Source organism: Protopterus annectens, chromosome 11.part0 (genome assembly GCF_019279795.1).
Source record: "Protopterus annectens isolate FY-2018-M chromosome 11.part0, PAN1.0, whole genome shotgun sequence".
Lineage (NCBI taxonomy): Eukaryota > Metazoa > Chordata > Ceratodontiformes > Protopteridae > Protopterus > Protopterus annectens.
Genome location: NC_056745.1, coordinates 1,156,786,510 through 1,156,803,627, shown reverse-complemented (window position 1 = coordinate 1,156,803,627; position 17,118 = coordinate 1,156,786,510). Strand labels below are relative to the sequence as shown.

At 44.1% G+C, this 17,118-nt stretch overlaps 1 protein-coding gene across 1 annotated transcript in view; it reads right to left on the bottom strand.

Annotated features, from left to right (window-relative positions):
• Positions 1-17,118, bottom strand: part of LOC122815754 (26S proteasome regulatory subunit 7) — a 583,850-nt gene that overhangs the window by 423,967 nt on the left and 142,765 nt on the right. The window contains exons 5-7 of the mRNA XM_044088516.1: positions 16,257-16,388; positions 16,084-16,156; positions 15,899-15,994 (exon numbers count right to left, since the gene is read on the bottom strand). Coding sequence (XP_043944451.1) covers positions 15,899-15,994; positions 16,084-16,156; positions 16,257-16,388 — 301 coding nt within the window. The remainder of the gene's footprint in view (positions 1-15,898; positions 15,995-16,083; positions 16,157-16,256; positions 16,389-17,118) is intronic.

Here is a 17,118-nt window from a genome sequence, read left to right as displayed (position 1 = left end):
CCCAGAGCCTCAGACCACACCATTCACATTCACCAAGGAAACAACACAAATAAGGTCTGGTCTTTCTTCCTCAAACTTATCAATGAGGTACAGAATTAGAAGGAATGCATGCAGAAACCTGCCACAGGTGAAAGAATATACCAAACATTACCTCTCCCTTACCCTGCTGAACTAAAGAAAAGAGGAGAAAACCCCATTCTTCCATGTGGCAAACAAGTCAATCACTGGATTGCTCCACTTCTGTAAAATGCTGGCCTCTAAATCTCAAGCTCCAGGAAAAGAATGGAGATCTAGCTATTAGCAACTGCCAGGACATCTGCTTACCGAGGGATGTGAACTGCTGAAAGAAAGATACCCTATCCATGACCCAGTATTACACAGTGTCTCTTCTCTCTCTCTCTGTACTAGAGTTATACTCCTGTGTCTTCTTACTTGGCCAGTTACCACAAAACAGACTAGCTTCTTGACAAAATGAGAAGAAGCCCTGGAAGTGGCTGTCTCTCTAAGATCTTCAGGTCCAGCAACACTGCTCTAAGTTTCAAACTGCAAATACATAACCCCCTATCCACGGGAGATTACACTACCTATATGGTACACAAGCGAGCATAAACTCCTCAGCCCATACATAAAGCATCATTTGTTACAATCTATAACGGGTTTGGTTGTAAAAAAGATGACCCATAAGAGGCAGGAATATAATTAGATGGGGGGGAGGGGTTCTACAGCCATTACAAGTCACAGTCTAGCAAAACACACCCCTTCTCCTCAGCTATGCAAATGGTACTGTGAAGATCACAGTCGTCATCAACCCCAGAAGGACAGAAAGGTCCTATATTGAACCGTGCATTATACCCTCATTTAGGATCTCAGAACCATGATCTTCTGGGACAACTCTTGTCCAGTAAAATACATTCTTTGAACTGGATCAAACAGGACTTCCCCCAATTTATGGTTACCCACAGAGACTGTATCCAAGTGAGTATCTACAAAGAGGCAACCTCAGGAAATTCCACGGATACAGCAACCAAGAACCGGTCATCAAATAAGAAAAGGAGACAAGGAGACCATTCTCCTGCAAGGTTTCAGACTCAAAAGACAACATTCAGAACAAGACTCTGGATGCCCAAGTACAGGTCAAACATATTTTTATCCCCAGAGGAGAAGTTGTGGACAACAATTAATAAAGAGTTAAAGCAATTTATCTGGGAGGGGAAGAAGGCAAGGGTCAAGTGAGATCAGCTTTCACTCCCCAGCTACCTGCCTAGCTTTAAATTCTATACTACAAAAACACTGCCCTAAAGGGCCTCTGTGATCAAGTAACCAAGTTCAACTCACTGTTCATAAACCAACTAAATCAGCAGGGTATTCTCTGTATTCTCACTCCACAGCTAAAATATTGAAAACTATGTCCACATCTATAAGGACAGACACACCCCTCAAATCTTTCACACACTGTCTTAAAAACTACCTAAAAATACATGGCTCTGCCCATGTTCTACACCAGGTTAATCAAATAACTCCTTAATATGTAAATGTAACAGCATTACTCTCCAGCTTGCTATTACAGTAGAGAGTTGATTATCCAAACGCTGATTATCTAAAAAGAGTTATGTACTTACCATAACTTGAAATCTGTGCTATCCACTGTCATTATTCATCATGGATGGGTCTTGGATCTGACCTCTGATCTGAGCCGTCAACTGAAGGACAGATCCAGAGCTCAAGCTCCTCCTGTTCCCATAATCCATCGCTGACCTATACCCCTCAGATCGAGTTTGCTGGATTGAGAAAAAGCAGTCTGGACAGCTTATAACACTAAAAAGTCCTTAAATGAAGACATCCCTCCACACCTACCAGATCTCCAGAAGGAAGGAGGATAGAGGGTGGGAATGTGATGAATAATGATACTGGATAGCACAGATTCCAAGTTATGGTAAATACATAACTCTTTATCTGATGCTATCTGTGTCATTATTCATTACGGATGGGTCAGAGGTCCCCAGCTACTATGAACCCTGGGAGACCTTAAAGAAGGATATGCCAGAGCACAGAGCAACCAAAGGAAGCCCTGTTCCTAGACACCAAATGCAACTTATAATGTGTAATTAAGGTGTGGGGATTAGACCAAGCAGCAGTAGCGCAAATCTCTTCTAATGAAATCTTAGCCAAAATGGTAGAAGTAGTAGCCACAGATTTAGTAGAGTGAGCTTTAACTGGTCTGGAATGTTTCATGTGTCTGTTGTCATTAATGAAGGAAATACAGCTGGCGATCCAATGGGAAATGGATACCGTGGTAACTGCCAGACCTTTTCTGGCCTGAGAGAAGGCTACAAAGAGCTGATCCAATTTTCGAAATTCTTCAGTCCTCTTAAGATAAAATCACAGTTGTCTATGGTCGCCCAAACAATGCAAAATATACTCCCCTTTATTAGAAAAATTGAGGAAGAACACAGGAAGCTGAACAGACTGGTTAAGATTGGCCTCCAAACCTATCTTAGGAATGAAAGACCATAAAAAGGGGCTTAATGCTAAGAGTCTGCAACTCGGAAACTCTCTTGGCAGAACTAATAGCCATCAAGAAAGAAGGCCGTCTTCGAGGACAGAAATTTAAGATCACAAGATGCTGCGGGCTCAAAGGGCTTTTGAGTCAAAGACTGCAACACTAATATCCCATGGTGGGGAGGGATCTTTGATAGGAGGTCTAAGGAGAAATACCCCTTTGAGAAAGGCCTTACACAGTCTGGAAGAAAAGGTGGGACCCTCATTCACATGGAAAGTTGAGAGGGCCACCAACTGGAGTTTAATCGTAAAGAAACTAGCTCCTTTCTGAAATACAGAAGCCAAAAACAACAGGATGTCAGGAATAGCGGCTGAAAAGGGTCTATATTTAATTGTCTGGCCCAAATTGAGAATCTTTTCCACTTGCTAGAATATACCTTCTTGGTAGATGGTTTTTGAGAAGCTAAGATAATATTCTTCACAGGACAGGAAAGCCTGGAATGGGAAAAGATAACTGGAATTGGAGGAACCATGCGGTTAGACAAAGAGACTGAAGGTCAGGAAGAGGAAGCCTCCCAAGGATGAGAAATGAGATCCGGGGTGGGATCCAATATCCAAGGAGGATACGTGAGATGGGACCAAAGCAGGGAGAACCACACCTGACGAGGCCAAAATGAGGCCATGAGGATGAGAGGGGTCTTCAGGTGACAGGCTTTCTGCAAAACTTTGGGAATGAGGGGGGTTGGGGGGTAGGCATATAGGAGCCCAGATGGCCAATCATGAACTACAGTGTCCCTGGGAGACTCCCCCAAGGGGGGGGGGAATCAGGGTAAAGTAATTGCTGCATTTGTGGTTGACAGGGAAGGCAAATAAATTGCAGCAAGGAAGACCCCAACGGTCGAACATCCGATGTGCCACTGATGGATTCAAAGACCACTCATGAAGACTAAGATACACCAGTTTGTTGGCTAATATGTTGGAACTGCCGGAGATATGCTTTGCAAAAAGAAAGCACCTGGAGGGACATCACTCATTCCCACACTCTCATGGTCTCTCTGCACAAGGGATAAGACCATGTTCCCCCCTGCTTGTTGATGTACCAGACCACTGCTATGTTGTCTGTTTGAACTGCTATAGTCCCAAGAGGGAGACAGACCTGAAATGCTTGCAATGTTAGAAGGACTGCTCTCATCTCCAGGACATTTATGTGCAATTTTGTCTCTACAGGGGACCACGTGCCTTGAACCGTCCATCCCCAAAAATGCCCCCACCCCAACAGGGAGGTGTCCGTGGTCACCGTGGCCTTGGGTTGGGGAAGACAAAAGAGGCTGCCCAGAATCAGATCCTGAGTTTAACGCCACCAAGCAAGGTGGTTTCTACACACCTGAGAGATCCTGACGGTCATAGGTTCATAGGTTGGTACTAGGCTATCGGCCCTAGAGCCTATACAAGCCTAGCCATAACAATTCCCTGGATATTTCTTCCCGCAATATTTACGTCCCTGGACCCCTGTCTAGCAGAGCGACTGACGTGATCCCTGGGATGAATTTCCTATCTCCCATCCAATCGTCAAGGTTCCTTTTGAAGAGCGCCAAGGAGGCGCTCTGCTTGACATGTATGGGCAGTCTATTCCAGAGTATGGGGAGTCTCTGGGTCAGGAACCTATCCCTCCAACATGTTTTGTTCATTGTGATAAGGTTTAGATCCCTGGAGCGTGTGGCTCTGAGAGATTGGGATTTCTTTAAGTGGAGCATGTCCAACAGCTCAGGGTTTGACATGGCCTTGTATGTTAAGCAGAGATCGCCTCTGAGTAGACGGTATGCCACAGAGTATAGCTGGAGTTTTTTTAGACAGTCAATATAGGGCATCTGCTTTAGGCCTGTGATTCTTTTAGTGAGGTATTTCTGCGGCCTTTCCAGCTGTTGCAGATGTCTTGTGAGGTACATACCAAACAGGGCATTGTACTCTATAATGGGTCTTATGAGGGATGAGTACAGTGGGACAATGACCTCTTTTTTTCTGGATGAAAAGCCCTTAGTGATGAGGTGTGCCACACAGAAGGATTTCCTGACTGTTGTGGCGATGTGGTTATCGAAGGTGAGACCACTGTCCACCTTTGTCCCTAAGTCTTTCATCACACTTTCAGTGTTTAGTGTATTGCCACCTATGTGGTAATTCACGGGTACATGGTTTTTCCCAGAGGGGATAACTATATATTTCTTGGCATTAAGCTTGAGCTCATGGCTCTGGCACCAAGCATCTGTTTCTGTAAGGCTCTTTTGTAGAATATCCACATCATTTGGGGATTCAATAATGGCTCCCAGTTTGCAGTTATCTGCAAACTTTGCTAGCCAGAGTCCCTTAGTGCTGGCCTGTACTTCAGAGAAGCAGATGCCAAACAAGAGTGGTCCCAGGACTGAACTCTGAGGTACTCCACTTGTCACTTGTCTGGAGATGGATTTGGAGTCGGCTACTTATACAGTGTGGGTTCTGTCAGTAAGCCAGTTGGCAAACCATCGAGTGACGTAGGGATTTATACCTAGCTTAGTAAGTTTATCTATGATTCCAGAGTGGGGGATGGTGTCGAAGGCCTTGGCGAGGTCCAGATAGGCTATGTGGACCGCTTTACCCTCGTCCACAGCTCTAGAGACTGATTCGAAGAAGTCAATCAGGTTCAGGAGACAAGATCGGCCATTCACAAACCCAACCTGGGTGGGGTCCAGTGTTTGAAGGTTGCCAATAAGTTCCATGATAATGCGTTTCATGCCTATGCAGATCAGGCTCGTCAGACTGATGGGACGGTAGCTCCCAGGATCCAAGGTGGATCCCCCCTAATGGAGTGGGAGAACTGTAGCTGTGCGCCACTCAGTGGGCACAAAGCCTAAGGTGAGGCTATGATTAAACATGACACAAGTGTGGTGCCAGTTCATTTTGTAGTTCATGTAGTACACAGCCCGGGATGTCATCTGGTTCCATGGATGCTGTATTCTTAGCTTTGGAGAGTGCAGGTTCTACCTGTGTGGCCATGATTACCGGAATTTGGCAATCGTTTGGTATTGAGATGGGCCCTTTAGGGGGTGAGAGGGGAGTGAAGTTTGCACTAAATCAATCTGCCAGGATATTGGCAATATCCTTGGGATCAGTTAATTTAATGTCATTCTGTTGTAGCTCAGAGCATATCTGAGCATTGCCATTTAGATTCTTGACATAACTATAGAATGCCTTGTGGTTGTCTTTGGAATTTTTGGCAATTTTATTTTCGTAACTAGCTTTGGAGGATTTTATGAGGGATTTCAGCTTCTTACTGAGGCTGGTAAGGGAGTTTTTTGCATCCAGGGATTTTCCTCTTTTTATGCAAAAGTTTCTTTCTTCTGTTGTACAGTTTGTTTATGGTAGGGGACCACCAGATTGGCTTCCTTTTTTTGGAGGAGAGCATCTTGGTTCTATCTGGGATGGCACAATTCATGCACAAGTGGATGTGCTCGTACAGTGCCTTAGTGTAGGATTCAGCAGTCGAACTTTCAGCTCCCATCTGCATGGGTGTCATGAAGTTTGTCACTTCTGACTTGAGTAGCATGAAATTGGCTTTGGAGAACTTTTTTATGGAGGTTTCCTTACTGGGGGATGGGGATGGGATGTGGATGTCAAGGGTGATTTGCTTATGGTCAGACCTAACCAATCAGGGGTGACCACTGGTGTGGAGCATCTATCTCCCATGGTGGTAATGATCAGGTCTAGGATATTGGAGCCCCTGGTGGGACAATGGATTAGTTGATCCAGGGCGCTGGAATTTATGAATTCCAAGAACCATTGGGAAAAGGTGTTGGTACCAGAGTAGTTTTCCCAGTTAATGGCAAGGTAGGTGAAACCACCCAGTATTAGGGTGTTTGGTTGTATCTTAATATTGTCCAGTATGTTTAGAAAGGTGTAGTGAGAATATTGGGGCATGGTGGGGAACCTGTAGCAAGCTACAATTTAGACTGCAGTCTTACCTAATATGTTAGTTGCACCTGGAGAATTTCAGATGCATTGTGTTGGGCAACCATCCTGGAGGTGTGAATATCCTTGGTGAATATGGACACTCCTCCACCTTTAGTGTTTCGGTCTTGGTTTGGTGGCCGAAAACTGTGGTAAAAGTTGTAGCCTGGTATTGCAGGGGTGCTCTCTGGAGCCTTGAACAAGGTCTCAGTTACTGCACAGATATCGATGTTCTCCATTTTTAGGAGTGTCTCGAGAGAGTGCATTTTGAGGTTTAGACTTCTAGCATTGAGTAGCATTACCTTCAGATTTTACATGCTTGTATCTGTTATGGTGGTGGTTTTGTCCTTTGAACCTCGCCTAAAAAAGGCACTATAGGGGTGGCGAGAGCTTTAGCCAGTAACCTGAATCCCAGGGGTGACAGGTGCAGACCATCTCTGGCAAAGCATCGTGGTCTGTCGATCATGTCATCCTAGGCAGACAGATACTGGATCCCCTTTGAATGACACCAGAAGTTTAGCCAATTGTTGAAGTCAATCATTTTGCCCTTATACTGTGGTATCATACAGGGCAAAGGCAGGATGCTACTCAGGGCTAAGGTCATACCTGCCTGGGTCACATGATCTGAGAGCTCTTCCATGTCTTTTTTCATGTAGTCCAGGGAGGTACGTCTCAAGTCATTCACTCCAACATGGACAATGACAGAGTCGTATTTGTACTTGTTGTGGAGTGACTTGAGTGCGTGCGTTATGTGGCAGATCCTGGCACCCGACAGGCAGCTGACTGTAATTTTCTCCTTGTTCAGCCTGGTGAGTGGGACATCAGAGTGCTTGACTACAGAGTAACCTATGACTAAAGTGTTGGGTACATTGTCTTACCTTAGGGGCTGTTGTTGGGTGGCACACTGGTGTTGTGAGTTATGTGTCACTTTGGTTGTGACTGTGAAGTTATGTACTCACTTTGGTTGTGACTGGTGTTTGTTTGCATTTCAGCTTCGGAGGTCCTTGTTGCTTGGGCAGGTTAATGTTAAGGGCCTCCCCATATGTGGGTTTAGTGTTGCTATGTGTGGGTGTTGATGGTGTGGGTTTTGAAGAGCTATGTGTTGCTTGAGGTGTAGTGCAGGTATTAACCTTCTCCTCTTGACTGCCTAGCACAATCTTGGCTGGAGAGAGCTTTGCTTCCAGTTTGGCTATGTAAGTGCATCTCTCGCAGGTTGTAGTGTTGGGTAGTAGGAGAAGAGGGCTGTCTGTCTACATGAGGCAGTTGCTGCATTGCCCCAGTATGCCCAAATTCACCAGGTGGACAGGAGAAATCACTGGAAGCTGACCCTTGGACATGCCTGTTTAGGTGCTTTTTTGTAAATCAAGAGCTGTTTTCCCTTACCTTTGCAAGGTACTTTGGAATTATAGGCTGTTTAGTGTCTATGATTAATTTCTCCTTATTAACAAGGAGAGTTTAGTGCTTGTATCAGTTTAAGGCTTCCTAGTGCTTTCCAGCAGGTTCTAGAACAAGTGCTAGTCACAGGGGTTCAGATTTTAGTGCTACTACTAAGAAACCAGCTAGTTCTAAGGTAGAATTTGAAGAGCAGACTTTCTGGCACCTGGAATAGTTTAACCGTAGCTTGGCGGTGCTGCACGATGTGACAAATGTGCAAAAAAACACCCGTTTTTTAAGCCAGAAAGTTGAAAGGGATAGAAATCAGTCCAAAATGGCTAAAATTACAATTTCAGAGCTGGAAACCACTCCTCTAGTGTCAGACAGGCAGTACAATGCTCACCACTCTCACTGGTAATGGACATAGGGTGAACCTGAGCAGACTACTGAACTGCCAGGGTCCACTGCAGAACCATCTTGTGATATCTGGCAAGAGGCACTAGCTGGATAGCAGCTGCCATTGAACCTAGCTCCTACAAGATTAAGTGGGCTGTGGGATGATCGAGTGTCAGCAACTGATGGACCTAGTCCAGAATGATTTGAACTCTGTGGGGAGGGAGTGCTGCAGTCTCTGACACCATGTCTAGAAGAACCCCAATAAACTCTAGGCTATGACACAGGGAAGATTTGACTTGGAGAGGTTGGCTGTGATGCCAAGATCGTGAAAGAGGTGGAGGGTCAGAGGCCATAGACAGTTAATGCCTCATGGGGGCCATGAGGAATCAATCGTCCAGGTATGGAAAGACCTGGAATCCTTGCAGTTGGAGATGAGCTGCCATTACTGCTATGCATTTGGTAAAAACCCGAGGGGGGGTGGGTTGTGGTGAGTCCAAAGGGCAATGTTCTGAACTGGTAGTGACTGGCCCCTAACCGAAAGCGCCGGTATCTCCTGGAGCATCCATCGATTTTGTTATGACAGTACACTTACCTGAGCTCCACTGAGCACATCCAATCATCCTTGCGCAGAAGAGGCAGAATGGACTGTATAGTGACCATCTGAAACTTGGACTTCTTGACTGACAGGTTCAACTCGCTGAGGTCCAAAATGGGACACATGTCCCCGGTCCTTTTCGGCACAAAAAAAAAAAAAAAAAAAAGGAGAGAGTAAGTTTTGGACCATCATTGTCCAGGTGGGACCTCTTGAATGGCTCTTTTTAAAATAAGGTCTTGGGACCTCACGATGGGCCAACTCCCTTTGGTGGGGTGGAATGCCTGGGAGAGATTTTGGAATTGGAGGAAGCTGAAAAAAGGGGTATGAAATAAACCCTGGAAATTATCTTTAACACCCACTGATCTGTGGTGATATTTGTTCCGGCTAGTGGGTGAAAGGTGCGTCATCCCCCAACTGCCTCCAGGGCAGGGCAGCACTTCAGGAGCACTGAGTGGGCTTCTCTGAGAAGGGTTCCCGGAAGCCCTGGTTCTGTGGACCCCCTCTGCCTCTGAAGCAATGTCTGCCATTGAATTCCCTACCCCAGCCAGCAGAAGAGGATTCCTGTGGAGCATCCTGGAAGGGGGACTGAGTCCAGCAGAACCAAAATTTCTTACTGCCCCTCTGATTCTTGGACAAGGATCGTTGGGGAACAGAGAACTTGATCCTCACTGCGGACAGAGTCTTCTCCTCCTACTCACTGCGGGTCAATGTCTCTTTGACAGAGGGAACAGGTATTAGTCCAGTCAAAGGAGGCATTAGTAAAAGACGCCTTAAAGGGTTCCGCCAAAAGGCAAAGGTGAAGCCATGCATGTTGTCTAATGGCAATACCTGTGCCCGCTTCTTGAGAGGAGGCCTCCGTTGTATTGGAGATCAACCTCATCAAAGCATTAGACAGGGAAGTTAGAGTGGATAGCTTCAGAGAGACCAATTTAGGACTCTCCAAAGGCAGCAACTCTGAAAGGGAGGTGGTGACTTCTGAGACCAAATCCCTTTGAAGCCGGGTAAAATGTGCTATGTAGTTGGTTGCTCTCAGCCCCAATGTAGCTAAGGCAAACAAGTGCTTCCCAAAGCGGTCAACTGCCCAAGACTCCCTGTTCGGGGGATGGACTGTGGAGCCGTGTTCGACGAGCACCTTCTTTGTAGCTGTGGCCACCACAATGGCATCAACGGGGATGCCCTTACTCCAACAAGTATTATCCTTTGGGGGACAAAGAAATTTGTCAGTCTTTTTGGGAACTGGTTCCACTGTGTCCGGCTCCTTCCATGCCCTGTCGGTAATGAGCTCTACAAGCTAGTCGGCAGGGGGAGACACCCAGGTAGAAGATGGGCCTGTCCCGAAGGCCTTAAGGAATACTGATTCCTCTGAAGATGGGGTGGGGAAAGACCAACCACCTCTTTCCTTTAGAATCTCAAGGATGTCCCCAAAGGATACTTCCTCAGAGAGAAGTCTGGGGGACCTGTCTCCCTCCTCAAAATCCATGTCCTCAGTGAGGGACTCTCCAGGGGAGTCCAAATGCCTCCTCTTGTGAGTCCTCTTCCAAGGGGGCTCCTTCATGGTGGGCTCTGGGAAAGACTCGGAAGAGGCAGGGACCCCTGAGCAGGGTAATCCCCATCTGAAGGTGCTCATGGAAGGGCTGACCCTGGAAGGATGATGAGGGCTTGCCACCCAAAGTCGGGAAGGGCTGGGAAGGATCTAGAGACAAAGGAGAAGTAACTGTCCAGCCAGAGAAAGTTCTCTCTACCGCCTAGAAGGCCGATGGACTGGACAAGGCTCCCCCCCTCTCCTCTCCCACGCCACAGCTGCTCAGGAAGGAAGGAGGGACCCTGACACAGCACCAATGTCTACAGACGATATTGGCCCCAAGCTGTCCAGTGCTGAGGCTCCCAGAGGGAGAGACCGGTCTAAAAACTCCATGCCCAACCCCACCCCCCAGGAACCAGGATAGACCTTGTGGGGACAAGATGCAGCCAGCTCCAAGAGTGGTGGAACGCGGGACCCTGACTGTGTTGTAAAGGGAGGGATAACTGACACTGTCAGCCTCTCACAGGGAATGCCCCAATCCTGATGATTCAAACCCGGGTGGGTCGGACGAGGAGAGTGAAGTCCCATGTATGGGAGAGATTCCCTGGGCAACTGAGCCAGGGGATGGTAGCAAGCCCAACTTGATTTGGGCCTTGAGAAAACTCCTCATCATCCTATCCATATCAGTGGGGAGCAGACTGCTGGAAGAACTGGAGGATATTGAAGAATGACCCGACCTGGCCGGAGACCCTGACACTGTCCTGCAGTCTTGGGAGGGAGACCAACTCCTATGCCTTGGATCCGAACTTCTGGACCTCGAGGGGGGAGCTGCCAATGACTATTGGATCCGATATAATCTTTGGATCCAAAGACTTAGATGGATCCGACGGTTTAGTTGGCACCAAAGGCAGATCCAATAGTCGGGCCAGATCTGAAGGAGGCTTGTGCCAAGTCAGATCCGAGGGCCTCCGAGGTTCCAAGGCCTCAGATCCAACAGACTGATCTGAGGTGCTTGGAGCAGAAGAGCCCGGATCCAAAGCCAAAGAGGCTGGGCTCAGATCTTGGGATCTGCGATCCAAGAGCCTTGTCTTTTTTAAGGGGAACTCCTCGAGGAAGAACAGAAGGTCTTCCTTTTGAGAACCTTGGGGTGCTTAGAGGGGGAGCCGGAGGCAAGAGGACCCCCTTTAGCAAGTCCCTTTAACAGGAGTTTATTCCTGCAATCCAAGAGAGCCCTGGGGTTGAATCCAACACAAATGTTGCATTCAAACTCCAGGTGACTCTCTCCAAGGCAATAAATGCACTCCTTGTGCAAGTCAGAATGGGGCATTTTCCAACTGCACGAGGAGCATCTTTTAAAGCCTAAAGGTTTCTCAGACATTTTGGAAATAAAGCACACACATGCACACACCCAAACAACACCTGCACTCTCTACAGGGAGGGGGAAATACAAAACTTTCCTTACTGGCAGAAAGGGAGCTAACAGAGGGACAGCTAAGTTAAAAAGAGACCCCAGAGGGAGAAACACTACCGAAGGCCTGGGGGAAAAAAGGAGGAAACCCACAGAAAAAGGCTTAGGAAAGCTACTGGGGGGATAAACCAACTACACTGATGAAAAGGGAACACTAAAACAATAATAATAAGGGAAAGAAACCCCAAAAGAAAAGGCAAATTACACTTATCTGAACTTAAGTTGCTTGAGCTGTACGATACACATCCGAGTGTTTTTGTGGCAAACAAGATCTGAGGGTTGTAGGTCAGCGAGGGATTATGGGAAGGGGAGGAGCTTGAGCTTTGGATCTGTCCTTCAGTTGCCGGCTCAGATCCGAGGTCGGATCCACAATCCATCCATGATGAATAATGATATGGATAGCATCAGATCATCAATTATCTGAATGCAGCCTTCCAAAGTTTTCAGGTAAAAAAAATCATAAAGTCTGAATAAGCAAACATTATACATATTTGCTTGAGCATGTTTTTAGAGCTTGTACTACAATAATATACTGTAATGTTTTGCAGTTACAGTGACTTTGTTTTATTCTTCTTGTTTAATGTTCATCAAAACATTTTTAGAAGTTTTTTTAATCTGGTTCAATTATATGGTTATACTGATTATCCAAACTACCCTAGGTCCCAATTAGCTCGGATAAGAGACTCTCTACTGTATATTTTATACAACTGATAACTTGTCTCTTTTACTTATACCTTAAAATACTATTATCACTGTACAGTCCCCTAACTTTTCTTTCTCCCTTTTGCTTCTTCCCTATCCATACTCCACACTTTACTAATAAACACATAAGTTTATATCTCTTACATTCCCTCTCCTGTAATTCTCCTCCTTTTTCAACCCTGTACTATAAAATATGTATACTAAGTACATTAGTTAAATAAATAATTTTTGTTTATTATATCAAGTAGAATCATACTAATCTGAATCATATAATTATAAAGATCACTTGTTACATATATATAGTCTCCTTAGTAATATCTAATGTCTGTAATTAATGTGCAAGCATGTTTCATCTAATATATGAAAAAAAGACGTGCTGTCCATTACTGTATATTCTTTCTTGTACTTGAAAACATTCACTGTTGCTCTGTAATAAGCTAATGTAATATGCTACACAGTTAAGGCTCATATATAACACAATGATAAGGTTATAATTCATAGTGGAAAGGGATCATGATGAAGCATGAACTTCTACACAGTAACACTGTATTTGCCATAGAAGTTTAAACTACCTATATATTGTACCTTCTCATAATAACTGCCTATGCCAACTCTGAAATGTAAGGTATCCCTAACTGTAATTAACAATCCTACAAGGAATGGGAGGAGTAGGAGATTTTTAAACAAGAATTACACTTTCACTTACCGTGAGTGCTCGGAGCTCTCGGAGGACATGCCTGGTCGAACAGGTGGCAAACAAGATCTGGGGTAAATCACTCAGAAGGAGGGTATTGTGGGTAGGGGAGGAGTCAGAGCTCTTGGATCCAATACTCTGGTATAAGGAGCCAAGTTCAAATCTGGTCAGATATGATAACCCAAACACTGAATCGAATCAAAATGCACAACAACAGATCATATCTTTTGGGAGTGCAATGACCTGGCAGATTTTAAAAATTCCCTATAGAGTACTCTGTCAGAAATATGGGCGAGCAAATGGCTCTTACTGAGGAAATTATTCTTTTAAGCTGGGACACAGGATCTGACTTGCCTAAACATAGTAAGGCCTTACTGCATTTAATTCTGTTGACTGCCAAAAAAGCAACTGCTAGAAAATGGAAATCAAAGTCTAAACCATCTGTATTCAAAGTATTGACTATTATAAAAGAGATAAAATAATTGGAAGAAGGGATCTTTGAAAAAGGGATGGAGTAAATTACATAGAAATAAATTGAAATTGTGGGAACAATACATGCAGAATAATGTTTAAGAGGAAGAGTGAGGTTTAAGGGCAGGCAGGAATTCTTTCCTTTAATACACATTTGCCTACGTCTTAAGTGATGACATAATGTTTGTGTCTTTCGGCTTTTCCCGGTTAGGGGTCGCCACAGCGGAACTCCGGTCTGCTAATGATTGTCAGTAGAGTTTTACATGCTGGCTTGCCGGGCCTAACGCACAACCTTCAACGAAGGAATGGCCGTTCACACATGTCGCCACACAGAAGACGCTCTATCTGAGAATCGAATGGGCAACGTCTAACTGTGAGGCGACAACGCTACCACAGCACCACCAGTGATAATGTAATAAAGGTGTTTAAAACTTAAAAAAAGAAAGAAAGACCCTTCTCAACTACAGCCTGTTGGTGTATGAGTGTATGTGAGTCTGTGGTACCAGTCCCAAGACAAGAGGTTCTGGTCCTCAGTATCGAATAACACGGACTGGTCGCCAGGTGATTCAAGAAACCAATATTTGGGATCAAGCTCATCATCCAAAAGGTTCCAGACACTCATCCAAGACAGGATGGAACAACAGACTCAAGGATGCACTTCTCAGACAAAATACTTTGACTTCAAACAAACTCAACCAAAACCAGTTGGAGATGTTTGCCCTTCAACCTTAGCTTAAAAGTCTGAGGACTACAAATCACCCAATCACCCATTTATACAGCTTAAATGTCTGTCAGAATTTCCAGAGCTGTGACAAGTGTCTCAGGCAGCCATTTAGGGGCTGGTGGCAGAAGTGCTGGTGTAGAAAATGGTTTCTACTGCTTCAAGGAATATGAAGCCACGTGACAAGCTATTGACAGGTCTTGCAGTCATACAAAGAAGTGAATAAACAGGAGTAATGAATCATACATCCATTTTATCCTACAAAGATTAGTATTATTTGAAAGAATAAATGACAGTTTGATCATACGGTAAATGGGAGATCTCACAAAAGTGTGTGGAGGCTGCTAACATCATTCCTAGCCCCGAATGTCTCTGGGAGGACTGATCTCACTCATATAGTGATAAACCTGATAATGCTTGAAATCGGAGTGCTAAAGAATTATCAAAAAGGCTGGAGACAGGCTATGGACAGTAGGCATGGAAGAAATAACAGGACATCTACTCACAAACTTTGCATATCCTTACCGTTTGCACAGTGATACGAACTATGCCACATAGTCCATTTTTTCAAGGGCCAATTTATTGAAAGTTATACTATCAAGTTTCACCTGCTGGAAGTCACAGTGCTGGAGTTTATAAATTGGCCATCTGTTGAGAGATCGAGTGTTATTATGGATTAGAAGTAAAGTTGTCTACATACAGAATGTACTGTCTCCCTTTCTGCACAAGATTGACATCTCAGACTTTGTACATACTAGTAGCAGGGAATGTGGTGGGTGCAGGATGGTTCTGACCCTCCTTGCAAATGCTTTTTTTTTAAATTACAAACTGTCAGTTATTTAGCTGACAAGATGAGATCGTAACTCAACTTGTCAGTTGATGGATTAGTACTCCTGACAGCTTCAGTTCAATTGAGCCATGCTCACTGAGTTGGCTGTCAACAAAACAGATAAGACTCACATTCTATTACATTAATATAGTTTTGTGTGTATGTATACATGCACACTTGAGCACAAATACATGCACGCACAAACATACACACACATATCTACGGATATATCAAAATCTTGTAAAATAAAAATCCAAAAGGGTCATGAAGTAGAAATAACAGAATGGATGAGGGCAAGAAAATGCTACATCTTATAAGGTCTCATTTTGCCTTCAGAATGCACCCTCTCACTTGTAAGGCTTAAATGCAGAGAAGAACTACAGCTTCAAGGCAAAGAAAATAAATGCCATTTAAAGGAAGTGTCACATTTGAAGGCTAAGTTACAACTGGACAACTACTTATTTCTGTAACTCTTACAAACTCAACATAATGAAATTCTGAGATATGCTATTAAGTACAAAACCTCCACTCATATTGAACAAGTTACATCTAAAGCATGCAGTTCTTGGCCATTATTAAAATAATTAATATAAAGTGAAAAAAAAGAAGCATTTTAACACAGACTACAAACTGACTGCCCTTCACTTACCTGTAACAGTGGTGTCTCCACAACCTCTCGCAACTTTTCAATCTGTTCTTTGCAACCACCAACATCACTATATGTCACATCAGGCTTTTCTTCAACCTGAAGAACAAAACCAAAAAAAAAATAAGCAAATGACAAAGAAGATTTCAAACTGACTGTACAGCAATTTCTTTTCTAATTTATTTTACCTGCATCATTGTAACAGTTGGGTCAATTTTAGGTGGCAGAGGAATGTGGATCTGGTATTTGTTTCTGTCCACACTATACAAAAACAAAATTGCATTTGTCAACAGTTACTGGATCTAATCATAAACAATGACCATATTATAATATGACTGTCAGTTAGAGGAGCACTACATACCCAACTCTCATTCCCTCCTCAATGTCTGTAGGAGCTACTTGATCACTTAGATCAACCACAAATTTGGCAAACTGCTTCACATTGATGATGTACTTTGGATCCTCAGAATCTGCATTGATGATTTTCGTACATCTAAAAAACAGTGGAGTAAAGAACAACATCTGATGTTAAAACACCTATGCAACTGTTACACGAATTACCAGAATGCAGATACTGCATTATAACAATTACGTGAAACAATGACTTATAAAAGTCTTGAACAGATTGCAACCACTTTTATTTTGCCAGATGTCCTTCTTATACATAGTGACTGCTGCTAATTGCTGGTCTGAGTTTAACTACCACCTAACAATATCAGCCATTTTTAATCGAATCAGCAACCTGTGGGTCTTTCGCAATTTACTTGTTTGTCTCCTATACTATAGGATAACATTGTTGGTACCTCTAAAACTGCAATAAATTAGGAAAATGGGAAAGAACAGGGTCAGGACACATGATTCAAGTAAACAAGAATGTGTACTACCACATGTTCATTCTCCACCTTTGCAGTCAAAGTGTCTTTATCCATAAAAGGAAGACATTTAAGTATTGTCCCAACAACAAAGCAGAACACCTAGACTGAGAAAACAGTCACAGTGATTCCAGTAAAAGCAAACAGCAAAGCAAATTTGCACCCTACCCTTCACATCTTAAGTGTGTTTTACTACCATGGGTTGAAAGCCAAACTGCTACCACTGACCTGAGAAATCTGTTTTTGCTCTGCAACAGAAAATAAAAGCAACACGAGCACAAAACAATGCCAAAAGTAAAGGAAGGGTGTTAACAGTTTACTCTAAAAGAGAAGACTGCAATTTTAATCAAC